General features: G+C 44.0%; 1 protein-coding gene across 9 annotated transcripts in view; it reads right to left on the bottom strand.

The window, feature by feature from the left end:
- Window positions 1–27,311, bottom strand: part of DAB2IP (DAB2 interacting protein) — a 224,258-nt gene that overhangs the window by 150,791 nt on the left and 46,156 nt on the right. Inside the window, exon 1 of one of the 9 annotated variants that reach the window (XM_083807471.1) lies at window positions 21,839–22,001. The exons of 3 other annotated variants lie outside the window; for them this stretch is intronic. Coding sequence is in view for 4 of the 6 variants with exons in the window: in XM_083807468.1 (XP_083663594.1) it covers window positions 1,283–1,403 (121 nt within the window). In the remaining 2 variants the exon portion in view is untranslated. Of the gene's footprint in view, window positions 1–1,133; window positions 1,263–1,282; window positions 3,027–21,838; window positions 22,002–27,311 lie in introns of those variants that run through there. 5 more of the 9 variants (XM_083807468.1, XM_083807467.1, XM_083807466.1 and 2 more) reach the window with 5 other exon arrangements.

Raw genomic sequence — 27,311 nt, 5'->3', positions numbered from 1 at the left:
CAGAAAAAAAAGCATGGAAAGAAAAACTCTGCTTAAAGGAAAGGATGAAGCTTGGGGACTGATTTAGCTTCCTATTGTTTTCCCAGTGATGATTCAAAATCCTGAAAAAAGTACTGTATGTCAGGGGAGGAAGAAAGAGGGCACTGCACTAAGCTCAATCTTGCAGTCCCGGAGCCTACTGCACAATCTGCCGGCTAAATCTGAATCAACTCCAGTGACACAAGAACAAGGCTGGATTTGTACAAACACCTGATAGAGGATCAATTGTTGCAGTTTTGCTTTTTACTTTTTTTTTTTTTTTAATTCACCCGCAAACTAATAAATTATTTTTAATTAATGGTCTTGATTAAGCTCAAGACCTGATAAATAGGACTGGATTGCCACAGTAGAGGCCAAACACAACCCTCTTCCCTCCTTTCTGCAAAAATAGCTCAACATAAAATGACTCCAAGACACCCGCTCCTTTGACTGCTTTACCGACAGGCACAAGCATCAATAAACATTTGTCTCACACTAGAAGAGAGAGCCAGAATAGCTTATTTTTAAAAATGCAACTGGGTCAGTAGCTGCCTCAAGTAGAATAAATGGGCTGCATGAGTGAGTATGCCCTAAAGAGACATTACTCTGTGGACCTAACTCCTGCTGATGAGGACAAATAGGCCCTTTTAGAGCAGGATTTTTAAAAGCGCAAAGTGATTTGGGAATACAAGTCCCAAAGGTTTCCACAGTGCCTCGGGAGCACAATCTTCAGGCTCTTTCTAAAATTGTACCCCTAAACTGTACTCAGTTTTGTAATTGTGAACCCCTTGGTGACACTCAGCTCATGAAGAACAAGTTCTAGCAATTCATCTTGGCATATTGATAGCATCTCTTAATCAAGGGTTTTCAAATCTCTGTAATCATCAATTAGGCCTCCAAACATCCCAGTTAGCTAAAAGCAGCAGTTACCTCAATTATACGAGCTGAACAAACGGAACCACGGATAACTGAAAAGCCTGGGTTACTTACAGTCACACGAGGTGTTACAGCCACCGCAAGGAACAGCACCCAAGCCTGACTCCCAGAGCTAAGCTCTGAAAATCACGCACTTCTCCCTCCCCTCACGCCCCTGCAGCACTGCCCAAGCCACTGACCTTCTGGAAAGCTCAACACGAGCTGCCCAGGGAGCAGGTACACTCAGATATTCGCACTGGTCATTCTGCTCTCCAGTAAGGAAGCTACCTGTAAGCAACAGCACGCGTGTCTGGCACTGTCAAGGAAACAGAAGTGTTGTTGCATTTACCCCTACTAAGCGGCCTGTTCCGGCTCCGGGATCGGCTCCGCTGTCTCTGAAGTCGTGACCTCCGGAGCAGTCGATAGTAGTAAGACGGTCTCCCAGAACTTTTCCTGCTGTTCATTGACATCTTTCTAGCTATTTTACACTACACACATGCAGGCACAGGTTCACTCTCCCCTCTGGCAAAGCAGCAACAGTTCCAGCGTGTAATTAACAGGAGGTTGGTTCTGTGGAGTGGAAAGGGAGAGGGGGGGAGAGGAACTCTTCACTTTACACATTTAAAAAGAAAAACAACAAGAAGAAAACATAAAAAGACAGAGAGAAAAAAAAATAAGAGAACGCAGCACCAGAGTACATGTCTCAGCAGAGGGAGGACTTGCAGCAAGCAAGATAAACTGTGCTAACAATTCCTGCCCCAAAAAAGATAAGCGTGCTGGAGTTGGAATAGGAAGCCAGAGTTGGCCTGGGCTCTTGAAACATGAAGAAAAGGCTGGAAGAAATCCTGGACTGGATCGTCTCCGCTGGACAGCAGCATCTGATCAACCCGTGCGGGAGGAAACGCGCAGCCGGCAGCAGGAAAGCGGCTGGGCAGCGACGGGGGGCAGCTGGCTGCTGCCTGCCCCGGCCATCGGCCATCAGCCATCGGCCATCAGCCATCGGCCATCGCCATCGCATTGCTTCGGAGACGAAGTTTCAGGCAGCTCATTCTGCAGCAGGAGGTATCGACAAAGGCTGGGCTGGGGAAGGGTATAACGATTTCCGGGCCATGGGACACATGTTAATAATCATCGTGGAGCAAAAGCCCCGGAAAATAAAGTGAAACTTGAGAGGGGAAAACTTTAATTAGAAGTTGAATGAACAGAGCTCCAGACTCCCCTGGAGGCCCATTTCCTTTCAACATTCGAGCTGAGTTACAGCACATCCCACGAGCCACAGGACAAGCCGAGTTGCGTTTGGGCTCCGACGGCAGGGCAGATTCCGGCTCACGTTGCTCAATGAAATCACATCGCATGGGATGGGCAGGATTAACGCTTTACAGCAGGGAGGAAAAGAAAATAAAAAATAAGACTACCCAGGCAAAAAAATTCACTCCACCTTTAAAGTTTTAAGAGGTCAGGTGAGAGATGAATTGTCCAGATTCTTTCACCAAACTCCTTCCCCGGCTGGCACGAGGCGCCCCGAGGGGCGGGCAGCGGAGGGCACTCCACAACGTCCCGACGTCGGCCAAGACCTGCGCGTGCGGCCACTTCGCACAAGTAGGCAGATAACGGGAAAACCTCATCGCAGAGCGGCACGAACTGAAAAATGACATTTGCATGATACCTCTCTGTGCTGTGTCCTGGGTTTGTTTTTCCCAGACGTTTGTGCAAAGTTATCTTTGCGGTGTCCTGCGAAGCTGCAGGACCAGGCAGGCGGGCTGAGGATGAGCTGTTCCCCGCTCAGCTGCAGCTTCTTCAGAAGTTTGTAAGCTCCCCCTGCTTATGCCCGGCTGTACCTTCATAACAAGAGGCAGGAACTGCCAGACTTTGGTACCCTCAGCGTGACACCTCTACACAGTGCTTCACGAGGGAGACAAAGCCCTGTAGTTCTACAAAGACCGGGCCCCTCCTCATCACCAACCATCCACCTTAACTGCAGGATTTCACAAACCTACGCAGTCATTAAAAGCATTCAAAGTTTACAAAATCCGTGCTTATTTTCACATTGAGTGGTGGAGATGTGGTGTTTCTCAGCTGAGAAAGACCCTGCCAGGACAAGCAACAAGCCTCAGCCTTCAGCAAAGTCCATGCCTGGTTTTGAGGCCACACGTAAGGAATTCAACAGCTTTTAGGCAGCGCAGGAAGGAGCCAATCACCGGGGCAATGACAAGTTCAGGTCAAGGAGGGAGCTCCCAGCTGGACAGCAGAGGCTCCCAGGCCTGGCAGGGGGACCTTGCCCCACATTCCTCTGCCCGTCCACCAGGGCACCAGCAGCCGCCACGTCCCACAGCAGAGCGCAGCAAAAAGGAAAAGGCTCCGGTTACTACGCATCTGCCCTCATCTCGTCATCCAGAATAATTTTTTTTTTAATATATTTAGGTAGATTAACATGCAAAAGAAAATACAGGAACAACGAAAAACGTTTTCCAAGTGACAAGAGATTCGTCCTGTGCAGCGGATTCAGTTCGTAAATAGAGCTGAGAACATCTAAGGCAGTTACGGGGAGGTCTGCAAACACTGAGGCTCGACGACAGATCTGTTGTAGACAAGAAGCCAAACACCCAGGTCTCTCTTTGTGCTTTTGTGTCCTAATAACTGAGCTGCTGGCTCTTAAGAGAAGCTTTTTACTATTATGCTTTTGTCATTAGAAACATCTTTAAAAGAGCCTACCCAATTTATTTTTTTTCCTTTTATCATTCCCAAGAGCAAAAAAAAAGGCACTGATGGAAACGAAAGTTTAAACCAAACCATTTACAAAGCTCACCCAAATTCAGACACTCTCAAAGGGCCAGGTTCACCTGGGCTGGTTTTGCCTAATTGGAGCCAGGTGAGTTGTCCTCGAACCACCCGGGATGCGGTGAGGCACAGACACCGGTGATCTCCGGCCCTCCGTGGGCAGGTGCAAACGATCAGGAGGCAGGGGATGGTGGCCCTGCGCTCACTGTGCGCTCCCTCGCTTGTACTTCAGCATCTGTTCCATGTTTAGGCGTTATTTTTCTAAAATCAACACAGTACCTTCAGGAACGTTCACGCAGGTGACCATAAAACAGGAGAAGTTAATGAGGGACTATAAACTATCATGACAAGAGAAAGCAGCCCTACAATAAAAGCATAAATGGCTGGGAGTTTGGTGCGAGTTGAGCCAGCTTGCCTCTGTCTCTCTCACTTCAACAAAGTTTTTGAAGGCTTTAAGTTCAGATGCTACAGAGCAGCAGGCAACAAAATGAATGACCCATCTGGGAGGGAATGTGACTGGTCTGGACCTTTCCAATTAATCCAGCACTACTTTTTTTCTTTCCTTCTTCTTTTTTTTTTTTCCTTTCTGAAAGCCACATCCTGATACAAACGCTTTATTGTGTCTAGCAGAATCTACCACTTCCAAACGTTAGATATATTAACTGTTCTGGAGGGAAGCTGACAATATTAAAATCTCTATCTCTAAAATAGCACATCACAGTCTGGCTGTTCCCTCTAAAAAGCACGAGGATGAGTTCAGTTGCTGGGCTCCGCTGAATCTCTCCATAAGAGGAGCAAACAGAGCCAAACATAGCAGTGGTTTTGGGGCTGGTAACTCCTCGCCCCAAACACCGAACAGAAACCTAACCCATGAAATTAAATACCCACCAAAGCATAACGCCTCGGTAACATATCCAGTCCCATACACCACTGAGATGTAGAGGAAAATTAGAGCATCCACAGGCAACCTCACATCCGCTGTCATCCGCGTCTGTTAACCTGCTTATAAGCCCTCTTAATACTGGATTTATTTCGCTCCTTTACCAAAACTAACAGCATGTGAATAAATTTTTAATTAGCACCAAAATAGGTTCTGGGACAGAGAGCTACACAAACACGGACTTGTTTGCTTTGACATCAAAAGGCGCAGGCTGCTGCCTGAGGGTTTGCACAGCTACAGTGGGGCTGCTGGGTCCGTGGAGGCAGCCGGAGGCCCTGCCTCCCCAGTGGCTAACACTCGGCTTTTTTATCATTTGTTTATTGCTTAGTGCTGGGAAAATAATGACTGTATTTCAGAATGCACGTTCCCAAGGCAGCCCCTACCATTAAACCTCTTGCTTTCCCAAAGGGCTTTAGAGGGAAACAATCACTCCTCTTAACTCCCTCAGACTTCGTGGCAAGGAGCTTGGGTTCCTTATGCTGAGAGAGAAAGTTTGATGTTTGTCAAGGGCACAGCCCGGCCCCAAAAGCTCTGTTTGTAAAGGTATGAGCATAGGCTGACTTCTGAACTGAACTGAGGCTTTCAAAAGTTTAAAAAAATATATATTTTTTTAATTGTTTTGCCTTGGCCAGTATAGGGAGGAGTAGTGGACATCAGCTGGATTTCTAATGTCCATTTGGTCAGTGAACTGCAGGCATATCATCAAGACGCTGAAAAAGTCCGATTGCTGCCCTGATTTTCCTGTCACATGTAACTCCGCTACTTCTGAGAATGATTATATTTCTCTCGCAATCTGAGGCAAAAGTAATACGGGAATAATCTCTACCAAGTATCTGTACTTTTAAACAAAAGAGAAATACAACAGTGTTCTTGCTGGATCTTAGTCACTCTAAATTTGCCCGCTTGAATCTGCTTACAAGTTCACTGCAGTCTCCACTTCAGCACAGTACGAAGCTGGAAGATTTCCAGGCTTATTGCCTCAAGGCTACTAGGGATATATAAGCTCTACACAGAGCCACAGAGGAAGGTAATTTCCTTTGTGTAAGGATAACTTAACTTTCAATTCAGCTATACACACATGAAGAGAAGTAGAACAGACTTTGGCTTTCAAGCAGCAGTGGAAGTTTGCATTGAAACTCTTCGGTTCTATCCTTGTCCATGTCCTAACCCCCCAGCAGGTTGGCTTTCAAAAGGTCTTCTCTACGCTAATCAGCACGGGGGGGAAGGGGTCCTCCCTGAAAAGTTTACCTGCTGCAGTCTGAGCGGGGGCTTCCATGCTCCTACGCCTCCCTTCAAGGAAAAAAAAAAAAAAAAACAAACAAAAAAAAACCAAAACCAACCAACAACAACAAAAGAAGCGATATTGTTAAGCAATTCCAAATAAGAACATCCTCCAAACAGAAGAATATTCAGAAATGCATCAGAGAAATTTATCTACTTATAAAGAAAAATCATAGGTCAGAAAAAAACTCTTAAAATTCTTCTGTTCAGGTAGAATGGACTTGATTTAAAAGTTTTTAAAGTCCAATTCTCTTTTTTTTTGGAAGAAAAACAATATAAGGTTTTCTCATTTTAACTCCACTTATTAAAGAATCTACAGTGACATATTTGAAGACTTAACAAGGGAAATTTCATACCCACAATAAAAGTGAAATACTTCTTTTCAATATTTTAATGGAAAACAATGATTATTTTAAGACCATGCAGAGACAAATTAATTTCCTTACTACCTTAGGTGGATTGCAGCAGCTTTTTGATAGCCTTGCAACAACCAGTACACAGATTTGGAATCAGAATGGAAACAAAGATTTACATTAAATTTAAACACTGAATTAACTGCTCTCTATTTATTTATGAGGTAGCTACTCCACGGAATATTCTTGCTGCCTGTATGGTGATGAAATCCAAATGGAAGTGGGAACGTTAATTTATCTAATATAGATATTTAATGATATTAATGAGTAGAAACAGCAGTGTCAACATTAAAAAAGCAAGAGGAAGAATTTGTGTGTGGATAATATAATATTAAACAAGAGTGCAGGAGGTCTTATATCAGTTAAATCAGGGCACGAATTCTTTTAGCGTGGGTGTTCCCTACACACAGGCTTATTTACAATCACTATCTATATATTTACTGTGGTGGTGCCCAGAGATCCCAAGGAGACCAGTGTCACGGCGTTTTGGGATCTGCATACACCACCAAATGAGAGACGATTCCCTGTCCAAAGCACTCCCAATCTAGCTAAATGCACACACCATTGCACACCCTGGAGGCAGGATGATTTCCATGCCCGCTTCATGAATGGAGAACTGCAGCCCCGAGGGATTCGGGCAGGGCCACGTGGGAAGGCTGTGGCACAGCCAGGCGTACACCCCTCATCCCTTAGCCCTCGCCCAAAGAATTAAATGAGCTTCATCACAATCCCCTCATAATGAATAAGCATTAAGCATAATAATATCTTTTTTTTTCTACAGTGTCTTTCATCCAACAGAGCGGTGATGCTTTTGCAAATACTTGTTCAGCTTTTCAGTGTACTTAAAACATGCAGACTGTCTCTTTTTCACTCGGGTAAAGACAACTTTCAAATGAAAGTGCCAACTGTTAAGCAGGAAAGTCAATTATTTGGTTTCTAATGCATAATGTCCTGATTTTGAGAAATACTTGTCATATATTTGAAAAATATGAACAAAGAGTTTGTCAAATATCACGCACAAAGACAGAAGCACCAGAAATAAAACCAGAGCCTAGGAATTCTACCTCCAATTCCCAACAAATCTGTCAACCAACGAGCTGAGTTTTGGACCACAGCATTTCATTTCGCTATATAGCAGGCAGCTTCTTGACAGGGGGGATTCGGTACAACACACCAGCTCCAGCAGTGTGGAACAGGCAAACAGAAGGTCAACAAACATGTTGTTCGTTGTGCTGGAAGGACGTGGAGTGCCTGGTGAAAAACACGTGGAGTGATTCACGTAGGAAGGGCTGCTCGGTCCCCAGGCAGGTTACAGGAACGCCAGCGAGAACCCAATCGGAGGCGCTTCCTGCGCCACGCAACGAGCTCGGTACTGCAAGGGAACAGGGAAGAAGCCCAGAGACTGACCTCAGAGCCGAGCGCTTCCTGACCACTTCCCAGCAGAACAATAGAGCTAAAGAACATAAGCCTTTCCACAGCAGCTTCCAGCTAGCTGGGGGAGACCGAAATAAAATCAGTTAACTTACTCTGAAGTTACTGGCATGTATTCCTAATCACAAAGGATGCTCCACTCAGATAACTTGGTTTATAACCTGACTGGCAGTGATGCTTACAAAATTTAGGAAGTCTAAATCTCTCTTAAGATTTGTGCTATAGATTCCCATAGAACTAATTAAGTAATTTACCACATGAAGTCCAACACAAATTGATGAAGAAACTTTTGCCAGAATCACACATCCAATGCCTCAAAACAGTCTGCTGCTTTAAATAACTCGGGAGAAAAAAAAAAGAAAAAAAACAACACACATGAATGTACAATCTCTATTGTATAGCAAAAATTCCCATAGCAAACATCCCAGCGAAAAGAAAAATCTTGTTCAAAATAACACATCGAACAAAGCCCCCCATACATAGCTGGGAACAGCACAACACTTCCTAGCACCATGCGTCCGCCATGAGTAGCTGCTGGGAGGAAATATTTGTTTAAGCCCGATTATTCTTTACAAAAAGCTTATTACTAAAATAAAACGTTAACAATGATTCATTGAGTGATTAACAGAGTAACTTCAGCCCTGGGTTTCCAAAGATCTCCCATTTCCTTCTCGGAGACAAAATTAAAGCACTACTCTGTTATGACCTCTACAAGCTGACCCGTGGGGTCTGCTGTGAACTCAACTTACAGCCAACTGAAATGTATGCACTGAAGTTCTTTTATTCCTTCTGAGTACAGTCGAGCTAGCACTGCTATTTACAGGGGTCACTTCACTAGCCAGACTAAAACAAACAGACTTCCTTTTAGCAGGAGGATCCGGCCGCACAGAAATCCCCCCGACAGACGACACCGGCTCTCGCTCTCACTCGGCGCAGAAAGAGCCACGCAATGCACACCCAACGAGCACAAGACATTTTTTTCAATGGAAGAAGGAAGAAAGTTGTAGAGATTGTTCAGAGATGATTCACTTCAGCCTTGTAATACAACTGCTCAGAAATTCTGTATTTACAGTAACAGACAATGATGGGAATTTTTTCCCAGACTTGTGCTAATATTAACCTCATTTACCATATGGCAGTGCAGTTTTTTTCCTTGCAGTTTATTATTATTATTTTATACATAGATTTTTTGTTCAAGTCAAATATTGAGAAAAAATATTTGGTCAAAAATATTTTTATTATGATTTCGATGGGAAATAAAAGTTCTTTTATGTTAGTCCCTAAGGTGATAGAAGTCTGGCATCACTGGCTTGGTATGCCAAACGTGTTGTTATAAGCAGAAGTGTCAGCTATTTTTTGCATGTTCTGACATAGTGGTTTTCCTATGTGGTGTGCTGAAAGGCCAGGAAAATTGATCCACCTTTCAGAAAGTTGCTGCAGGGCATCATTATCCTTGTTGGGATGGAAATCTGCTCTGTTCCAACTCCAGGTGGGGAGAAGAGTTTTACAGGTGGTAGGGCCGTTTAGTAACCGACTTTGTGCACAAACAGCATTTACCTATCCGAGGAATCCAGCTCGCGAGCTGCGAGGGAAGCAGACGCTTTCCTACCCACCTACTGCTGTGCAGATGTTTCCAAAGCGCTATATAAGGGCACGTGAGATTTACACAGCGGTGTGAATCAACACTTGGGGTGTTTAATCTCATGGTAACATCGCACTGAAAGCAACATCTCTGTTGACAAGTGGAAGGAAAGATTAAATTGTTTACACATGCTACGTAAAGCTTACTTCCTGACTCATTAATAGCTTAGACCCCTTTATTCAAGTTTAAATGCCTGATAATGATCGTAAAGTCCTATAACAAATCACCAATTTATATACACACAATTCAAACTTCATTTTCCATGTGACAGATTATTTTCTTCCTTTCCTTGCCACATCATTTGCAAACTATATTACAACTACAGTTGCTTCTTTTACTTGTTTTTTGGCACCAGAATACACTCCTAAGGAATGTTTTTGGCAAGTATCCTCTTTAGCCATCTTCCTTATCAGACGTACATGACAGTGTATCACAGAAAACACCATCCATTTTAAAAGCACACCCTGTTAACAAGTTAAAAAAAAAAAGTATCTATTGTTTTTAAAGACTGCTTTACAAAACCAACTGGAAATCCTTCAATCAATTTTAAATACCACTGGGAGCTCATTTTAATTTACATTCTTCCTTCTGGCATGAAGTCTAAGCACAGCAACACAGTACTGGTCTGAAAGAAGTTACTGTTCAAGTTCAGTACCTCGCAGAAAGCGAAGACCCTCCTTAAAACCAGCACAGATACGACAATCTAAGGGCCATACCAGGGATATTGTGAATGTGGAACCGTGCTGAAATCAGCTAACCTTTCCGGTCCCCAAGCTCTGCTGTGTCACGATCCACCTCTGCAACTCGTCACACCATCAGGGCTGTCTGAACCACCTCGCAAGCCCTGTGCGGAGATCCGGTTGATAATCTGATAAGAGACACTCCAAACTAAAACGTCAGAACTGGTGTTTTATTTAAAATAGCTGGGTGCCTTAAAACACTCTTCCTAGGAGACACAAATAATTGTTCTTGGTTTACAGAACGTATGGTCACTCCTGGACAGCAATGCAGCAATCATTTCCTTATTCCCCGTCTTAACACAAGTAACTTGGTCCTCGGCTTCTGTGCTGAGCCCCACAACAACAGGCATTACATTCACTGTTTTCACCAGAGAAGTAAATGCAAACACCTGCTACAGCCGAAAACGCAAGATTTCCAAACAAATTCTACAAAGAATGAGATATTCAATGTGAAGTTGATAAAAATCACAAGGGAGCCTGCAGCACCCAGGCACTGCACAGTTCATCAGTACGTGACAGCAGAACGAGCCCTGTTGCACTGCCCACTGCAGCACAGCCCCTACAGAAACCACACAGTCAGCCTTTGGTAGTCTCAGTCTAACTCAAAACTCTACCTATCTTTTTCTTTCTAAATCGTCCCCAGGACAAGAGTAGAATCTCTTTTGAAATGTAAAGGCTCTGTAATAAAATTTAGGAACAACATATGGTACAAATATCAAGCGTGAACATCTCTTCCCATCTTGTACGTTTCAAAGACTGTGCAAACAGCACTTTTCCCTCGTTTTGATCCTGCAGCCAAAATGAGTCATCTGTGAACAATTATGGCTCTGGCAGGGGCCTGACTGTTTGAGAATGAAAGGAAACACTTTATTATTGAAATGAACAGTATGCCAAGCCAAGAGGCGACTGCAGAGAAATGTTAAGAGTCCTTTGTCCTCCTTCAGCCAGCAAAATGGAAAGCACTGGATGCAGCACCCTCCTCTCAGATGCCGATAGCACCTAATTGCAGCATGGGCCATGCAAAAACATAAGGAAGTGTGAGCTGGGGAGAAGAGCAGTACGTACACAGCCCGAAAAGAAACAGAGCCACAAAGCAGGAGGCCTGGCTTAAGAAAGTGTTGGTTATTCCTGGCTTAGTCCTCCCAGAGGAGCTGTGAACGCATTAAAGGAACGTACAGTCAGAGGCCACAGAGCTGCAATCCCGAACTATTCACAGGCTGTTGCGAGGCCGGCACAGGCCGAGTCCACCAGGCCCTTCTGACAGGGAATGAATGGAATTCCGCTGGATGAGAAAAAACAGCACCAAGACGGTTTAGTAGGGACACTGACCCTCCGCTCGCAGCTCTTCTTCAGCACTGATACTACGCTACGGTGTGGGTGCCTGCCCTCAGGAGGGGTAGGTAAGATCTCCGGAGCCGTAGGGGTAACCATGCGGGCAGGCTGCTCACAGAGGTGGGCAGGGCCGCTAGCGGGGAGGTTATTGGTCTGACAGCCCTGGCAATGGTATAAGCAGAGGGTTAAAAATTGGGCTATGAACTACATACGAGCAAATCATTTCCAATACATTCTCATCTTTCTTTCCAAGAGCAGCTTGCAGAGGGAGGAGGAACATTATGGTAATCCTCGCTCAGCGCCTAGAGGCTATTTAAAGGCTGTTAGGGTTGATAGGATGGGAGGAGAGAGCAGTGTACACAGAACTGCTAATGGAAGGTGTAGGGCAAAAGATCAGGGACGAATCTGGGAAAGGCACATTTTGCCTTCTGGAACCCAGCCCCAACCCCCAGTAAAAGACATTTAAGGAAGTTCCTTAGATTAATTTTCTGACTCCAGTACATCTCAGGTCAGGACATCAGCTGAACAATATCCCTCACCATTTCTGTAACACTGAGCTCTGAAAACCTCTGGAACAGCTTACGCTACCACTGCCCCAGCTTGGACAGGACTGATCCCCCAAATTCAGCAGTGTGGCAGGCCTAGCACCTAGGTTAAGGCACCGTGCCTCACCCCACGTTGAGAAGGCTGTTTGTTGAGCATGCAGGCTCCCAATATAGGAGATTCTGGATAGCCAAAGCTAAGATGCAAAACTCCTATGAGGGGCAGAGAACAGGTGTTGTATTTGTCTTGGCAGCTGAGAGCCAAGTTAGTAATCAGCCTTGGAAAAGACCACGTTCTTCTTCCTTCAGAGAGTCTCACCCGGATCAGGACCCCACGCTTACCATTCTGCTAAATGCAGCAGATCCCACAACTGCTTGAACCGAAGGGATTTTGGAGGGCCCTGCTAGCTTGCTATGCAAAGGCACTTTTGCTCTCACAGAACCCGTTCTGCTCAGAGGTACGGATTTCCCCTGCACGCATAAGACATCTTCATCTAAACCAGGCAGTCTGGCAAACACTGACAACTCTGAAGTGGTAAAATACTTAACAGCAACGCTGAAAACAGACATCCCAACACAACAGGAACAGGGAATTTCCCCAAATGCTCATTCTTTGCAATTCCATCAAGTAACCCACGGTTGCACTCACCCTCTGTTGGTAACACTACACAGAAGGCGTGATGTTACAGAGTTACCTGGACCCTCACCTTGGCAGCAACTGCAGTGCTCTTTTGTTAGGGAATGTCACCTGTGCGTTTCATATCAGAACACATAGCTGTGGATAAATCCACATATTACAGGGCACTGCGAAGTTTTGCCAATGGTGTCTGTGCTTTGCATTGCATATGTTACTCGTAGCCGTCTTATTTGATTTGTTCCAGCTTTTCTGAGCATTCCTAAGTAATAAATAAACCCAGAAATCCATCCCTCTTTTGACCGTTTCTGCAGAAATTAGATAGTTTCAAACTAAGCCACGTAGAGCAAAGACAGCCTTGAAGGTCTCAGACCGTTCTGAGGACACACAAAATAACATTTGCCATCTACACAGGGCACAGAGAATGCAGAAATTAGAAGCCTGTTCAGTAGAAAATCCCAGAAGCACGAAGTGCCGTGTTAGCACTTTTAACCTGCTGGAACGCCGCTGGGTTCTGCATGCACACCTGCACTCAAATGCAACGGAGGGGGAACTTTTCCCGGACACCCCCAGCTCTCCCAGCCCGAGGCTGCAGCCCCGAGGCTCTGCTGCCCCCCGCCGGCCTGAGAGCGCCGGCACCGCGGGGAGCCCCTGGGGCACCCCCGGGACCCCCCCGGGACCCCCCTCCATGGGCACCCCCTGTGCTGTCCCCGCCGGCCCCAGAGCACAGACTAAGCGGGCAGGTCACGTTTTCTCCCAAGATCTGTTTTCCCCTTAAAAAACCTCCTCTAGGAGCTCTTGGCGGAGCTGAGATCATTTTTCTTCCCCCAGAAAGCAGGAACTGAAATACCACGGCCAGGCCTCTCGCACGTGTTGTTTTAGCTGAGTAAAATTTGCCTTTGGCATTAAAGGCCACCTAGAAAATAAGCACAAGGTCGCACTCTGTGTTTGCTGCACAGACATTTTCATACAAATGTTCTAAAGACGCTTCACCAAAAATTGCCCCCATTTTACCTGCAGGAAACCCCACCAGGGTCCCCAGCTGAGCTGCTCAAGCCCTGAAACAAGGCGGTATTTGGTCGCTTCCACTGCTGAATTTTATCCACTGCCGGGCTAGCATTTCCTTAAAACACCTCCAACTTCAAGGAAAAAAAAATAATAAAAAAATCATTTTGCAGTAATATTTAAATAAGACACATGCAAGGCAGGGAAACGGTGCAGGGGAGAGCCACGGCGCAGTCCAGCAGGAAGCAGCAGCAGAGATCCGGAGCCCTTCCCGTGCTGTCAGCAAGGAGCTGGGGCAGGTTCCCCGGGGCTCTACCTGGGGGAGGACGGTCTTTCATTTTGTTCATGAAAAAGGAGTCGATCATGTAGGATGCTGAGCAGTCTCGATCCAAGCTAGCAAAACTCTCACACACATGCTTAATTTCCAGAATGACTCGTCTCAATAAAGTCTGAGCGCTGTAGGTTTCATTACTTCCATCTGTAATAGCACACAGTCCTAAGTATGCTCAAAATCTTTCACCCACATCAGTTCCTGGCCATAACGAGGGCTTTACAGCACTGCAGGGTAACTTTCCCAGCTTTCCCCACCTGCTTTTTTTCCATGGCATGCTAAAAAGCATGAGGAATTAATAATTGCTAATCCAATGACTGTAATACTTCACTGCATACAACTGCCTTAAACATGTGCTAGCAACAAACAATCCCGGAGTCCTAGATAGAACTCAATGTCTAAAAGACGCCCCTGCTTTCAGAAATCCGTCACATGCAATAGGCAGATGCCAAACATCCTGTACAAAGTCAGGCCTTTGTAAAGGAGCAGCGTGACTCAAGAGGGGAGCAGAGGACAGAGATCGGAGTTGTGCTGCTCCAGCTTCGCCCCAGTCACCACAGGACTTGGAGCAGGCCGTAGGGTGCCTGTTTCCCTACTAAACAGGGACCAGAGAAGTATTTTAGCTCTAAAGAGTAACTTGGCTTACTGCTGCAATGCCCTCTGAGAACCTTGAACAGGGTAAGAATCAAGAAGGACTTGGGACCACTAGATGACAAGCTGCCCGTCTCCAAGTTATCTCCCAGACCCGCTGGGACATTACGCCCAGCCCCCGGAGATTTTTCCCTTGCTCAGTGGAAGAAGGGGCAGCAGCTGAAGCACGCAGCGTCGTTCTGGTGTAGCCTGCCTCATCTCGAGCAATGCTGTCACCCACTTGTCCTGGTGGAGCACACTGCACAAGATGACTAAGAAAATCTCACCAAGTTAAGAGGAGAAAAGAGGCTGGCGGAGCTGCTGGCTACCTGCCAGGTCTCTACACTCTGCTTTTTCATTTTTAGTTTCTGCTCTTTGCTGGAAACTTTCTACTTATGCTCTGGTTTCCATGGCAACTGTATTTCTTGCCTTTCTTCTCTAGCATTAAATTTTTTATTTGATTTCCCTTCTTCCCAAGACAAGACTTTCTTTTCCTTTTGAAAAAAAGAATTAAGTGTTGTCTTCTCTTTGGTTGCTGATATTTTAAAGGAGGTGAGAGAGACTTCACTCTCGATCTGATGGTGCATCTGTACATAACATCAGCAGAGAGGTAACCTTCAAAGTAGGAATGTCAGGGGATTCCCTTGCAGTAAGCCCACTTACCATAGCTATCTTACAGGTAACAAGGTTACTACTTGCAAGAGTTCCAGATACTGAGGAATCCAACAATTAAAAAAAAAAAAAAAAAAAAGGCTGTTTTTCTTTCGAGGCCAGACCTGGCCATTTTTTCTATGGCTAAACATTGTATTTTGTTTAAAAGCATTACTTGTGATTCCTGAGCAGTCTCAGGAGAATACATAAATAGCTTAAAAAACATATCTCCACTAGGAACGTGGCCTTCAGTTCCTCCAAACCGTAAGGGCATTCACATATTTTCACTGACACTCTTCTCGCTCGGCTGGGAGCGGTGCTAGGGCCAGTGAGGAGCTGAAGGGACCCTGCCCCTGCTGCTGGCGATCCACCCGAGGGCAGTGCCACACAACCTCACACCAAGTGCACGGAGACAAAAATCCCCCTCTCATGGAGCTTAAGCTAATTAATTTGTCTTTTCCTTGCCATGCTGGGACTGAATTAATCTGACAACCTGAATTAATTTGAGAATGAAAAAAATCATCAGAATAGCAAATTTGGATTAGATTTAGTCGTATGATTTTTCCAGGCGTTAGGTTTGTCAGCAGGAATAGTTTACATGCTGCAAAGCACTAAAATAACACAGGTTTTCATTCCATTTCACTACGAGAGATCCTCTCCGCATCTATATTCTCCAGCACATTCAGGCCATAAACTGACCCTTCTGTGTAGCTGTAGATTACAAGGTTTTCAGTCTTATCTCTGCCTGGTGGGATTTCACAGTAAATTCTTTCAGGACTGAATAATTAAAAGAAGCAAAAATATAGCATTTGGCTCACACGAAAACACAAACAAATCTGTCCATGGGTGCTATCTTGTTTGCAGCACATGTGCACAGATTTACATGTAGGATTGAGGCTTAGTGCTCTGTTTGTTTAGGTTTTTCATTACTCAGTACTGCAAGCATAAGGTAAATTACTATATAAAGACTGAAACTGGAACAACTCTAAAAGTGAGCTGGCCTTATGACCATCCTAAATAATTCTTTAGCCCCATCTTGCAGGTTATGGATTCTTACTCCTCATAAGAAATAATGGAAATGGGTAAGATGTAAGGAGTTCTGTTTTCCATACTTCCCTCCTCTTCTTGAATTCCTTCCTCCGATGAATATCAAGGCCAGGAATTCACAGGATCTTGTAAAAATCTGGCCATATTCAGTGTGTTTGGCAGCCAAGCTATTTTAATTGTCAGATATTAAATGTATCTGCCAAGATCCACATTGTAAAATCTCACTACGACACGCACTGTGCATAAACTCCCCGTCCATTGGTTAACTGCAGGCCAGATCCCTCCGATTCAGCTAAAGGTCAGAAGAAAAGTTTGACAAAGCAAAGCATGGCCTCCGTTTTCTTCCCTGTAGGCTGACAGGACTGGGGAACTCAAAGAACTGCCTTAGGCGCAGCCCCCGAGATTGCAGCCGTAACGTGTCATTTATGTGGCCGCAGACTCGTGTCTCCAGCGCTCCAGTTCTCTGAACGGGATTGATTTAGGCAGGCAGCAGCTTCCTCAGCTGCTGTGCTGAGGTGAGAACAGCCAGGCTGCCCCCTGCTCCTCTCCTCGATTTAATGATTTGCCGGCCAGACCACAGAGAGCGCCTCAGTAATTCATATACCAGCACGGCGTGATTTGTTGGTTGCTGCTCCTCATCTGTAATTGCAGGGAGAAAGGCTGATCAATCACCGGAGCTTCCCAATAGAACATTTTGATATACAGCAATGAAGAGGCTTCAACCTGGCCTATCTTTTTTGAAAACATTCTAATCTTTCAAATAAAGATCTGAAAGCTATCCAAAGAGCAGGTCTGGGAAAGGCCGGGAATCGTGTAGTGCACGCACTGCCTGACCCCACGGTACGTGGCCGCTCCCTCAGAGAGAAGAACGAGCGCTCCCTTCACCTACTGCATCGGCAAGAAGGGGCTGAAAATAAAATGTACAAATCTTTACCGCTGTAAGCGTTAACACCAAACTCTCAAGTCATGGAATCAATGTACTTTTGTTGATGATGCTGATCACTTTGTTGGTGTCAGAGGACACTCCATTAATCCCACTGCACTTCCCCGTTGAACACAGCCTTCCTCTACAAACCCCTCTGCATTAACTATTTCCATGTCCTTCTGCATCTGGGTACGTACACAGACACACAAACTCTTATGCATGTGTAGGTGACCACATATACAAACTATGATGACATTTCAAAAGCAAAAAAGTAACATTACAAACCAGAGTGTCATTCACATAGCACAGAATCGCACTCCTTTATTGCTTCTCTTACTGTATTGAACCGCAAGGCTCACCCATGTGGGCACTTTAAGGGAAAGCAGGGGTTACTGAATTAACACACACTTGAGGGCAGACTGACACAAACCTGGAAGGCAAACATTACAGTCACTCCTCACTCCGAATATTGTTGGTACTACACAAGTCAGTGAACAAACAAGAAATGGCATCACAGAAAAACTACTCTTTGGCATAAAAGAAAGAAAGAAATGCATCATTTTCAGCAAAGAAGCTTTCTAAGGATGAAAGTGCTAAGTTCAGTGGCCGTAATTCCTGTTTTCATCTTGAATGATCCAGAACTACAGCTGACATGGAAATGCCCCTTCCACAATCTCTCTACCTGAGCTGTTTGATCACCATTACAGATGCTTCCTCGCCTCTGTGATGTGTAAGCTGAAAATCCTTCCCAGGTATCCGAGCCTCATTTACACTGCTCAGGGCACTTCTTGATCATGGTCTCTTTTAAGGAAAAAGATCGAACAGGCAGGGAAGGGCTCTCATTTCTCTCTGTCTCACTCCGTGCTATCAGCTGGTGTTTACTGAATTCCGCATAGGTCACTCGGTGAGCTGTACGCTGGTATTTGGAACTTCACTCTGCTACTGATCTTCAGTGCATTCACAATTAAAGAAAAGGATTAAGAGGCACTGTCCTAGAATAACAAAATTGTAGCCTGTAATTGGAATCCTGCTGCACTGTGGTGTCATTAATCACATTTATTATGGTGCTGCCTAGGGAATGGGGACTCTCACTCGCAAAGCATGGAGGAGCATACAGTGGTGTCCCTGGCCAAAAGGAAGGCAGAGCGCTGTACTCTCACAGGCAGCAATTCACAAATTCAGAATATCAGCTGCCCTAGCATCAGTGGGAGAGAGAGCAGGTGGGAAACAAGCTGAAGTACCTGGAGGAGGAAGAGCCTCATCCTACGTGCGTAGCTGTACAAACATACAGCCCTGCGGTGGAGTATCCCTGCCTGGAGAGGGGAGTGCTTCACCTCGCATTCCCTTTGGGTACACGCACAGCCCCGGATTCCAGCAGTGGCACCCAAGTGAGGGTGCAAAAATAAACCCCAATGCTTTGTCTTCCATGCGGTCTTTGGATTGAACTACATGCATGTGGGGCCTTCTGCTCACAGAACAGACTAGAGTATTCTGGGATATGTCTTCATATAAAGACTGGGACAAATTATTATCAAATAGCACAACCAGTTAGTCCCCAGTGGGATATCAGAGTCTCTGGAGGTAAAAAGCATGACTGAAAGGGATTCCTGGGTAGCTGTGCTCTGTTATCTCTACAATCCTTACTGTCCTCATTATTCCCTCTACCAAATTTTACAACGTTTTTCTAACTGCACTGTTACCATCACACCTTCCCAATAATGCCCATATTTTAATTGCTCTCATTAATTTCCCGGGGTTTAACAGAATACAATCTTAAGACAATTTATTGAGACGATTAAAATTTGGAAAACAAGCTTCTCCGTGCTCCATAAAGCACAGCAAATTTATTTGCTGCAGTCAGTAAAACTCTGCTGCCTAAAGCTGTGCAGTAACTCAGCAGAGCTTGAGCAGTAACTGCGGGACCCTTAAAGTTGAACAATTCAGACAATCAATTAGAGCTCTGCTTGGGCCCTCAGGGGCTGGCTGCAGAAACATCACGGGTTAAAGTGGCTTCTACACCTAGAGAAGCAGAAAAGGATTGAGAAAATAAAAGCTTAGCAAAAGTTTGGAGAGTTGATGGTTAGTGTGTTGTTCAGCTGGTGGACGCGACCTTGTTATGCCTGCGTCTGGTGACCAGAAGTGGCTTGTTGGCATTGTATCCTTCACAGCTCTTGTGGCAATCAAGGCAAACTGTAACCTCTGAGGCTCACCAAGGAACAATTACCTAAGAGATCACCAATATATTTAATGAATAAAAAATACGTAACTGAGAAGCCTGGGGTTTTTAAACAAGACAAAGTGATAAAGTGACAGGAGCACTCTTCTATCCCTACCATGGTCTGCTACAGGGTGTTGAAAGAGTCATTTTGCTTCTCTCCAAAGACGTTTCACAATGCACCATAAGATAATAAATAGAACTGTTGTACTACTTGTAATCTCTCCTTTTTTTTTAATGTCTGACAGTTAAATAAGTTCAAGTTTAGTTTTGATAGATTCTTCATCCTCCAAATCAAAAAGAAAACAGCTGGAAACATTACCAATTTGTAAGAAGGCTGCAGGCACTTGGATACCCCACCCTCAAGCTGCAGTGCATATATTTATTCAAGGAAATCACTTTATTCAAAACAGACCACCAGGAAAAGAGCTCGTCTTTAGACTGCCTCAAAGAAGAGATGTCACACTAGGTATTTTTCCAGTTACTTATAAAACACTCAGTTGTTCGAACCTATCTGTCTCTCAGATGTAATTATTAAGTGACTTGAAAACACAATCAGCCTGAATACCAATAAACTTGGTTTATATACGGAACAAGCAGCACTGGCAGGTTATAAATTGCAGAAGTAATGTCACACCAGAGTTCAACTTTCTGCTTAGTCACACTTTACTGCTCCAGCATTGTACAAAATAACCCCAGCTTTCATTACTAATAAAACACAACATTAATTGCTCAAAATAATAGCGGCCTTGAAACTGTGCCCAACCAGTCAACCAGTGCACCATGCTGGCTTTTTTTATTTTTAACCTATGTGGTAACCTCAAACCCACTGCTAGTTATTTCTTTAAAGGCAGCTGCACCACACGCAGGTTTCTTTCAGGTCTCTTCCAATCCAAAGTAGCTGTTCATAACCTGCAGACTACAGCAAAATCTCCAGTCACAACATTCCTACTGAAACAGTTAAATTGATGGCAAACGGCTCATTTCTCCAGCTGGATTTGTGATATAGTCAATTTTGGAGATTCAGTCAAGCAACCAAAATAGTAGGCAGAAAACAGGAGAAAGAGGCAAAGCTGACCAGCACAAGAACCATCCGGGGGCTGCATACGGAGGGCCCCTGCCCAGCAGAGCCTGGCCCCTTCCCACTGCCCAGCCTGGCCACCGGGCCCCAGACCCAGTCTGAGCACGAGGGTGGGAGGCTCGAGAGCCTGCCTGGGTCTTTGGCAAGCCGGCTGCGTGGCCGCGGGCAGCCCCATTCATCTTGCTGACCTTTAGTCACCGCGTGCCTGCTAGGAGAGCCGCTCGCTCGCTTTCTGGAGCGCCTTGCCACTGGGGAGGAAAACAATTACGCAAAGAGGAGGGTTTGGATATTTTTTTCAGTTGTCAGAGGCAGTCTGTAAGGTGCTTTATCTACCCACCAGTATTTTCCTGCAATACCTCACTATGTTAGAACATAATTGGTCTGCTGAGCTACTGTAAAGTCAGTTTTCCAGTTCTCTGAGGCGAAGTGTGATAGATAATGCAGGCAGGATTTAGAGCGTGGGTAGAACAATCTCATGTGAGAAGATTCCAATTGCAGAGATAAAGTATTAGCTAAATTTTATAATCACCGAGTTACATTTTTTGCTAAGAAAAGCAAAGCCAAGATTAGGATTGGCTCCAAAGATTACACAGTGTGTGGTCTTTGCATTTGAAGAGCTCTGCAAGGCACTCACTCATGTTACACAAATTACTTTAATAAAGTTAGATTCAGAATAATATTTATAAAGCTAAGATCAGCAGACCTTTTTGCAATCACCTGGGTACAATCCCCTCATTCACAAGAACTAGCTCTAAGTTATGCTAATCAGAGACATTCAGGAGACGAAGAGGGGTTTACTGTGTACTTTTAAATGGATTCCCAATGAAAAAAACTGGGGAGATATAAAATAACAGTTTCAGTTAACTTTCCTTTCACTAACTTATCTGTTGCATATTAGTAATATAAAAGTTAAAACACTATGATCAAAAACATCATTTTTATGGTGGGAAACCCTTCACCTCTCCATAAAGATTAAATATAATGCCGGAAGGCTTTGCTATATGCAGATGTCATGGCACCAATCCTGACCGCTCAAGTTAAGCCTAAACAAAGTGGCCAGAATTTTGCTTTCCCCTATTTCAACTCAGGTTCTGTACTGAAATATAAGGGGAGCACGGGCAAGGTAATACTCCATGTGTTTCTAAACAAATCAAGGGATTTGAAGGTGAAATAGAGGATATTGCATACTAGCTGAGACATCTGGCAACTTTTATTTACAGATGGACAAAGAGAAGCACAGAGTAAATGACTCGCCCCACACCCCAGAACGGTACACCGTTACATTACCGAGAGGATTCAGCTGTAGGACCCAGGCTACCCCGCTGTCTGCGTGCTTGCTCCGTCTTTGCAGGGTCTTGCCTTTTCTACAGCCAAAAGCAAAAGTACCACAGGCTTAAATAAATGCTGACTCTTTTACAGAGTAGTGCTTCAGCACCTTTTTTGCCAAGGTTTCTCTTGAATCACATCAGGTTTTTTCACTCTAGAGGCCAGGGGGTGCTCTGCACGCTCTCAGCTGTCGGGAGCACTTCACCAGGTGCATACAGCAGGTGTATACGCCTGTGTATAATCACCAACTACTTGTAGGCTCTCATCTGACTTCTTTGTTCAGATCACATCACGTTCAGATTCCATGAACTGAAAATATTTGAGCCAGAGGTTACAACAGTAATTGCCCAGGCTTTTGTATGATTCAGACATTTTGCAGCCTGGCCTCGGATACCTGTAACACAGCCATAAGGGCTATAAATCATCACGGAATCTACTCGTGTGCCAATTCTTTCTGGTTTCTACTGAATTATTTGCACAACATTACACAGTGGTAACACTTAGCACACAAAACTCCATTAACAGGAGTGATGCGCTGTCTAAAATTAACTCTATGTACTTGCTTTCTCTTCAGTTTCTGTAGCACATGAGGAGTGATGCAGATGGTTGACAGCAGCGAGGAGATTATAGTGATAGCTGTAAATTTTGATGACTGCTATCAAATGCATCATACAGCTTACAACACCCAGTAGCAATTAAAAAAAAAAAAAAAAAAGAAGAAGGAAAAAGAACACTTCCAAGCTTACCCCAGACAGGACAGTTTGCCAAACAATTTTGCCATCACATTTCATGGATTACCATTAGCTCTATTGGTAAAACTCTATTTTACCATCAAGCACTGATGCCCGCTTGCCATAAGAAATACTTTAAAGGAGCAAGTTTGCTGTGCACTCGGTAGTAGTAATAGCAAGGAACTTTGAAGCCAGTTCCATATTAAAGGATTTAATAAAATAAGAAGATTACTACCTCAAACCTTAACAGACATTGGTTATCTGAAACCACGAAAGGAATAAATCTGTGAATGAAATAAATCTACTGTATGCAAGCCCGAAGTGATGACAAACAGATTGAAATTTGAGGGTGGGAATTTTACTACTCAAAAAAGCAAGGCAGCGATCAACTGCACTTATCAGAGACAAGTGCTAAGCAGCTTGCTCCAGCATCTCTGAACGAACTTACTCTAGCTAGATCACTGGTTCCCCAGGGCCAGAAAAATGTTACACTGCACATTGGTATACTGCGGGAGAATTGGCAAAGGGAGCTGAAACCACTTTAAATCACAGTAATGTTTGCTCCATCCCCAGAGATGAAATACTAATCCCACCTACAAGACAACGATATCCACAGTCTTCTCCCATCACAGACCTCCCTGGATAAACTTTTATCTTCTTTTGAGAGTTTCCGCTTCACCAAGCTGGCAAAGCTCTCGTGTTCCTATTACCCCTCCTCTCCTCTAGATTACCATGACTGGAAGCCCAGACTTTTCAAAGCTAGAATGATTTATTGAAATGAGTTCTAACTGGTAGGAACTCTGGCAAGCAGAAGCTATACTAAATGCAGACAATTAACAGGACAAGATAAAATCTCTCAAGAAAATTTTCAAGCAGTAAAAGAAACAACTAATGAAGGACTGACAGTTTTCAGTGCTTCCTGACAAAAGGCAAAATCCCAAACAGAAAATCAGCATCTTTTTCTAAGGTGCACATTAGCCATTCACTAGTTGAAAATTAGATTTTAATTCATTAGAAATCAGGACAGAGAAAACACTGTTCCACGGCTAGACCTCCAGAGAACATATCTACAGCATCTGTAAGAGACAGACACTTAGCAAACACTTAGCTCCTAAACATTATAGGGTTTTCAAAATATCCACGTTACATCCACTTGGATACAAGTATTTTTAAGGTAGGAGGAAGTTAATCATAATCCAATGGGAAACATAGTTCTCTGTGTTGGTTTTTGATTTATATTTCATCTCTATCCTTCACCAAAATATGTGCATATATAATTAGCTTAAAATATTTAAGAACTTTTTTTGATGTGGGATCCATTTGCAAGCAATATGATACTGAACACCAAGACCAAACTGAAATGATTTACTGACAAAGAACCCATGTTTTCAGAAATGTTTATACTGTAGAGAGTATGCAATCTGATTAATTTACAAATCTCTACAATATTGGCAAGTTTACAACACGCAAGGTCTTCAACCTGAATTATATCAAGTAAAATCACATTGCACTTCTTCAAACATGAACAGACTTCATACAAACTCTTTCCATTTGAAGAAATCAGAGCACATTATTAGCTGAGATGATTTCTTAATTTAGTTAAAGAACACTGTAATGTGAAAAAGAGCAGAGGAAATGCAAACACTAAATTGTTGGCTCACCAAGGAACTGAGTTTCTATTAAAATTTTCTTCATCGAGGAAAGAAGAAAATACAGTTCTGCAATTCTGCTTCTCTTTATTAATGACTCCCTCTTGGTCATTCTGGTTAAAGATAGCAAAGAGATTCGGACTTCTTTCTTGTAATTCCACACAAAATGGCAACACCTTTCCAAAGCGTTGATGGGACCCTTTACCAGAGAAAGAACGTTCCCGGTTTTAAGAAAAAAGCAAGTTAATACTGCATAAACTCAGACTAACAATGGACTGTGTAGAAGTTTGCATGAGTTCCACCAGCTTTGTTTTACTAGACAGAGGTGTAACTGTTGTGATGGGCATTAGCACTTCTCCGGGTTTGAGAGGGATTCTCATCGGGATGGCTCTCAGCAGCCATGGCGGAGGAAGGAGCTGGGACTGCACACCTCTTCTTGTGTGCTGTGCGTGGTCCTGGTGTCCGTGCAGCTCTCAGAAGTGCTCTTCATAGAGTCAGTCCTGATCATTAGTGTTCCATGACTTTATTTCTCCTTTTCATTAGATTTGAGGCTTGCAACTTGGAGTAGTTACTGGGCAGATGGGATTGCAATGAAATAAAGAACATGCGGGCCTTGGTTCTCCTCCCGTCTGCACCACCCCAAAATCAGTTCTACTCCACCGCACATAAAAGCAGAGTTTGAATGAGAGCAAAGGCAATGAGAGCTGGACGGGAATCTGATCAGCCATCCACAAAATGTTGAGGAGGGGGAGCTTAAAAAATGTACCATTTCTTTTAGACGCACCAAATGCCAGAGGTCAAAAAGTCAGGCAGCAAACATCAAATGGCTCATAAAAAACAAGGTGAGCTTATCCACAGCCTCAGGACGTGTTTATATATGGAAAACTTTGAGACAGCAGAAGATAAACCAGTCCTCTTTATCCATGGCAATTTACCAATAGCTAAAAACAAACCACCAACAACCAAACAACAACAACCAAACCAAAGACACAAAGCAAACTTACATCATCTGAGAAAGGAATGCCTTCTCCCTACTTCTTGAGTAGCTCGTGTCCCTACTCGTGCAGACATGTCGTAGTTTCTTGCTTTCATGCCTGTTTGGGACGCGAAGTAGTTAAGGTGCCTGTTCACAGTTATTTTGCAAGCACAGATGTTAGCCTGTGGAAATCCCACATATCAACAAGAAAGCTGTGACAAATACAACTTTAACATAATGGAATTTAATTTGGTTTGAATTAAAAGCTACGACTGAAAGCCAGAACAACCGTGACTAGGACAGTAGCATCAGAAAAAGATATTTACAGACAATGCTAAATGGTGAAAAAAAAGCTCAATGGCTTTCAATCATCTGTGCTATGTGGCCTAGAGAGCAGCAAGGGTTAATGACAAAGCAGATGAGGGTGAGTTACTTGAAAAGACTCAAATGAAGATGGCCAAAAATAAGGTGGTAGGCAGCCAGATATTAAAACGTCTAGATGCTGGGGTCTGACAAAAGCCTTTTTGTCCTTTTTCAACAAAAATATGAAAATACAGTACTGGAGAACAGCACTTCCCCCTACTGTCTGTTCTGTTCCCATCCCTTACATACATAAATGAAAAACATAAAATAAGACAATCCAGCTGATTTTTTCTTGGACTGTTCTAGTATTGACTCAATGCTGGATGAAGCTCAACACAAATTTGTTTTCCCTACCCCAAATTTAATTTAGACTTGTAATACGAGGGCTGAAGTCTTTCCTTGTTAATTTGTAAATGTCTTTAGAAAACTAAACGACCTATTTGGACTGGTGACTCTTTACAAAGGAAGGAAAAACCTCTTGTCACAAAGCTGAATACGTTAATAAATTTGTGTTGGATATTCCCTTGAGGAAAGTGTCTTAGACCTGAACACTGGTAGCTCTTTCAAAACCAGGCAGCTGGTTAGCCCCGTGGCCTGAAAACTGGAAGGGGTTTGCTCTTAACACTGCAAGAGACCTTCACCTTTTTAGCACGACAGTGTGACAAGCAGGCCGACACGTTGTAAACCTGTTCTTTCTTCTTGACTCTTTAATTCCACCCATAAAAAAAGTCTTTTTCACTGCCCTGAATACCTGGCTGTCAGAACATCCTCTTATTCCCCATCTTCCCCAGGCACTGTCAGAAGGAAAGCTCGTGTCACCTTCTGGAGCCAGCAGCTACGCTTCTTCTGGGGGGGGGCGGTACTTGAGAGGAGGGGGCCTTTGCTTTTAGAGATAAAACCATGTGGACAAAATTACAAGAAAATTGACAAACCCATACGTACTAAGGTATGAAACTTTCTGTAAGGATTTCTTTTTAAAGAACAGACTTGTTCCATCTTGCTTCCCCCCTGAACTCACCCACACAAACTGTATTAAAAGCACAAGCTTGCATAAATTATCAGTATTCTCCATTTCGTTTTAATCCTATTAATAATTACCATTTCTCCAATTAATACTATCACGAAATTCTCCTGTGCAAATCTATAAGCTCCAGACGTACCCAGCAGCCATTTCACATACTGCAGTTTGAAAAACACACTGCCCTAACCCAAACCGCATCCTCTATGCGCAGCGAAAGGAAATGTGCACGTTTAAAACATTTCTCCAACCATTTCTCTTTCTCAAGACACCTATTTTCAGACCCTGATTTTAAACTAGAGCTTCGGTACTTCTACGTTGTCAACAGACCATTTAATATTAGTCCTTTTAGAACTCCAATTGCAAAAGTGAAGTGAGGTACGAGACTCGTTCTCGGTGGCACTATTCTTTGCCTTCAGTTCTGTGCCACTTCAGTAAAAGCTGTAATCTCCAAACGAGGGACCTCCTTCTCCTGCCGTGAGGCAGCCGAGGTCAGGATCGGAAGCTAGAGATGCTGCACATGGTTTCCACAAGAAAGCCTGGAAATACACATTTTGTCCTCCTACTGAATGCTGTCCCTTTCAGATTACCGTTTATTATTTGGTCTGTAGGTATTTATGGCTGCTCTACAGGCCCGTATGGAAGTACCTATGGCTCTTCCAGCTTTGTCCTCAGCCTGCTGAAGGCATACGACGCC

The sequence above is a fragment of the Anser anser genome (assembly GCF_964211835.1).
Source record: "Anser anser genome assembly, chromosome: 21".
Classification (NCBI taxonomy): Eukaryota; Metazoa; Chordata; class Aves; order Anseriformes; family Anatidae; genus Anser; species Anser anser.
Note: the sequence above shows the minus strand (reverse complement) of the source record. Positions and strands in the feature narration are given on the sequence as shown.